The 3,675-nt window shown below is 43.3% G+C and overlaps 1 protein-coding gene across 1 annotated transcript in view; it reads right to left on the bottom strand.

Moving 5' to 3' along the window:
- The window catches only part of LOC119573999 (transcriptional regulator ATRX-like), a 71,602-nt gene that overhangs the window by 17,645 nt on the left and 50,282 nt on the right, over positions 1–3,675 (bottom strand). The window contains exons 20-21 of the mRNA XM_037921097.1: positions 444–584; positions 381–403 (exon numbers count right to left, since the gene is read on the bottom strand). Of these exons, the coding sequence (XP_037777025.1) occupies positions 381–403; positions 444–584 (164 nt within the window). The remainder of the gene's footprint in view (positions 1–380; positions 404–443; positions 585–3,675) is intronic.

Consider the following 3,675-nt stretch of genomic DNA (forward strand, 5'->3'; position numbering starts at 1 on the left):
ATAGATGCAGATATATAGATAGATATTATATATTATATATATCTATATATATATATTATATAGATATTACATTGTGTATATATATATATTATATATATATGTATATGTAATATATATAATATATATATATATATATATATTATTATATCTTACATAACATATTCTTCTTCTCAACTGGCTTTTCCACGTTCATCATGGGGCGATCGGTGCGTGATAATTTTTTATCCACATCATATTATTAGATTGGGAAGCTTCGTATTAAGGCCGGATGCCCTGTCCGAGCCACCACGGATAGTTCAAGGGCAGCGGTGGACCTAGCCCTTGCCTGAATAGGCATATACATTATATATATACATGTGTGATTAAGAGGAATCACTTACCTGGATCTACCAAAGTTTGTTGACAAGATAGATATAGAGAAGAGAAGAATAGGAGATAGAGATAAGATTTCTTTCATCTTGCCCTTGTACCTCTTGCTTTTGCTGTTGGAAAGGTTTCGGAACATGTCATAACCCATGATACACACTCCACCTTCCTTCCACCAGTCATCCAGTCTGTAAGCACGACTCCACAGATCCTTTGCTCTAAAAGAGAGAAAAGAATGGATTTTTACCTAGCTTGTATGAAGTCTTTCACAAATAATGATGATGATAATCAAAATAATAATAATACAAACAGTAAAAAATACTAATCATAATGATAATAATAACAATATCAATAATAAAAAATATCAAACAGTTATAACAACTGGTTCATTATATATCTATGTATAGATACGTAACACCAAAGACATACACAATATTGGGTGTGTAAAAGACGGGGAATAAATTGTGTGGCGTGGCCCTTCGGGTAATGTTATAATATAATGGATAGATATGTATATATATATAGATATATAGATATAGTATATAATATATATATATATATAAAAATGTGACAATACAAAACTACACAAAAACACACACACACGAAAAACATTGTGGGTGAACAGGGAGGGGGGGGGAGGGGGGGGGGGGGGGAGGAGAAGGGGGGGGGGAGGAGGAGGCGGGGGGGGGGGGGAGGGGGGGGGGGGGGGGGGGGAGAAGCGGAAGGAGGGGGGGGGGGGGGGAAAGGGGGGGGAAGAGAAAGGGGGCTGGGGGGGGGGGAAAGGGCGAAAGAGGGGGGAGGGGGGGGAGGGGGGCGGAGGGGGGGAAGGAGGAAACGAAGGGGGAGGAGGGGGGGAGGAGGGTGGGGGGGGAGTCGGGTAAAGTCCGTCCTTTAGTGTGTTGTGTGACTGTGTATGGGTCGTGAATGTGGTGTGGGTCTGTCGTTGTTTGTGTGTTGTCGTGTTTTCAACCGGTTGTTTTGTGTTATTGGAATAATCTGTGGGTGTTGCGTAGGGGGGCGGTCTTACCCGTTATCTTTGTTTCCTTCGAAGTAACGGTAAACGTAAAACGTGGTTGGGGGTACAGTGTTTTCTCGGTGTTGTGGTTGTTTTGTGGTGGCTTTCGGTGTTGTGTTGTGTGTAGGTGTTTGCTCTGTTCTGTATGTTTTTGTGGTAGTGACTCGGATAGTTTGTCTTCTGTGTATGCTTCTTATTTACGTTACTTGGTACTTGTTATCTTGTCCTGTATTTGTAATAGGTGTGTGTGTCTTGTTGTGTTTTAAGTTTGTTATAACTTTGTCTTGTGTTTTTGGACTCCTTGTGTGATGTGGGTCTCGAGCCTAGTTAAAAGTGCGTGCTGGTTTTGTGTGCATTTCAGTGTGTTGTGGTTTGGTTGTGTTTGTGTTCTTGTGCCCTGTTGACTTGTGTGCTTTGAGTTTTTTTCTTTGTCCAGGTTTTGTGTGTTTTGTTGGTTTGTCCTGTTTGTGTGTGTGTGATTGTTTTTAATTATAGGCCTATATGTCTTTATACCGTCAAGGTAGTGAGTATTACTGTGTGTGGGTGTGTGTGTGTGGGGACCTAGTGTTGTATCTGTTGGTGCGTTTTGTGCGTGTGTTGGTGTGATACATATACGCAATAAAGCTTTTTTGGGGGTGTGGATCGTTGTGTGGTGTGTGTAGTGTTATTGTGTTGTTGTGTGTGTCATGTGTTCGACCACCGTCATCTTTTAAATGCCCTTTGTCGGTGTGTGTGTGTGAGCTGTGTCTGTAGTGATGGTGATATTTCTGGCCTTGTCCTGTGTGGTGTGTGTTATGTGAGTGTTGTGTGTGTGTATTGTTGAGTGAAGTGTGTGTGATCTTTACTTCCGGTGTTCCTATATCTGTTACAGATTACGTAGTGGGGCTTAGGTGTGCTCGCTGTGTGTGTGTTGTGTGTGGTGTTGTGTGTGTGTGTACCCAAGCCTTGTTTGTGTGTGTCTTTTGTCTGCCTCCGTGTTGGTGTTGTGTGTGTGTGTGTGTTGATTTGTAAGGTTACTGTATGTAGCTTTGTTTGTGTGGTACAATCCTCTGTGTTTAGCTTTGTGTTTTGTTTAGGTCTAGTCTGTGTTCTTTTGTGTGTGTGTGTAGTCTGTGTGGGTGTCATGTCCGGTGTGTGTGTGTTCATGTGTGTAACATGTGTGTGTGTATGTGTGTGTATTCCTGTTGTATCGTTATCGCAAATGTGTGCTCGGTGTCCATGTGTTGTCGGGTGGGTGTGTGTTCGTGTCTTTATGTTGTGTGTGTGTTGTGGGACTTGTGTTTTTGTGTGTGTTTGGTGTGTGTTTGCGGCTCTGTTGCACGAGAATCAGAAAGTTTTCGTCGTGAGTTGTGGGGTGTGTTGTGTACGTTGTGTGGTGTTGTTTTCTTGCTAAATTGTGTGTGCGTAGTGTTAGTGTCATTATACGTGTGTCTGGCATAGTGTGTGTTTGGTGTGTGTGTTGTGTGTAGTGTGTGTGTGTGTGTGTGTTTGTTGTTTGTGTGTGTGTGTGTGTGTCTGTTGTATGTGTGTGTGTGTGTGTGATTGTCTGTTGTGTGATGTGTTGTGTGTGTGTGTGGTGTGTTGGTGTGTGTGTGTGTATGTGTTGTGTGTCGGTGTGTGTGTCTCGTGTTGTGTGTGTGTCTGTGTTGTGTGTGTGTGTGTGTGTGGCGTGTCGTGTGCTGGTGTGGGGTGTGTGTGTGTGTGTCTGTGTTGTGTGCGTGTGTCTGTGTTGTGTGTATTTGTGTGTGTGTTTTTTTGTGTGTGTGTGTTTTTGTGGTGTTGTGTGTTGTGTGTGTGGTCTTGGTTGTGTGAAGTGTGTGTGTGTCTGTGTTGTGATGTTGTATGTGTGTGTGTGTGTTGTGTGTGTGGTGTCGTGGGTGTGTGTGTGAATGGTGTGTTGTGTGTTGTGTGTTGTGTGTGTTGTCTGTGTGTCTGTATTGTGTGTGTGTGTCTGGGTGTGTGTGAGTATGGGTGTGTGTGTGTTGTGTGTATGTGTGTGTGGTGTGTTCTGTGTTGTGTGTATGTGTGCTGTGTTGTGTGTATGTGTGTCTGTGTTGTGTGATGTGTGTCTGTGTTGTGTGTGTGTCTCTGTTTGGGTTTTTGTGTGTGTGTGGGTGTCTCTGTGTTGTGTGTGTGTGTGTAGTGTGTAGTGTGTGTGGGTGTGTGTGTGTGTGTTTGTGTGTGTGTGTTGTTGAGTGTGTCTCTGGATTGTGTGTGTTGTGTTGTGTTTTGTTGCGTTGTGGGTGTGTGTGTGTTGTGTTTGTTGTGGGTGTGTGGGTTGGTGTGTGTGTGTG

The sequence above is a fragment of the Penaeus monodon genome, chromosome 6 (genome assembly GCF_015228065.2).
Source record: "Penaeus monodon isolate SGIC_2016 chromosome 6, NSTDA_Pmon_1, whole genome shotgun sequence".
In the NCBI taxonomy this organism is placed as follows: domain Eukaryota; kingdom Metazoa; phylum Arthropoda; class Malacostraca; order Decapoda; family Penaeidae; genus Penaeus; species Penaeus monodon.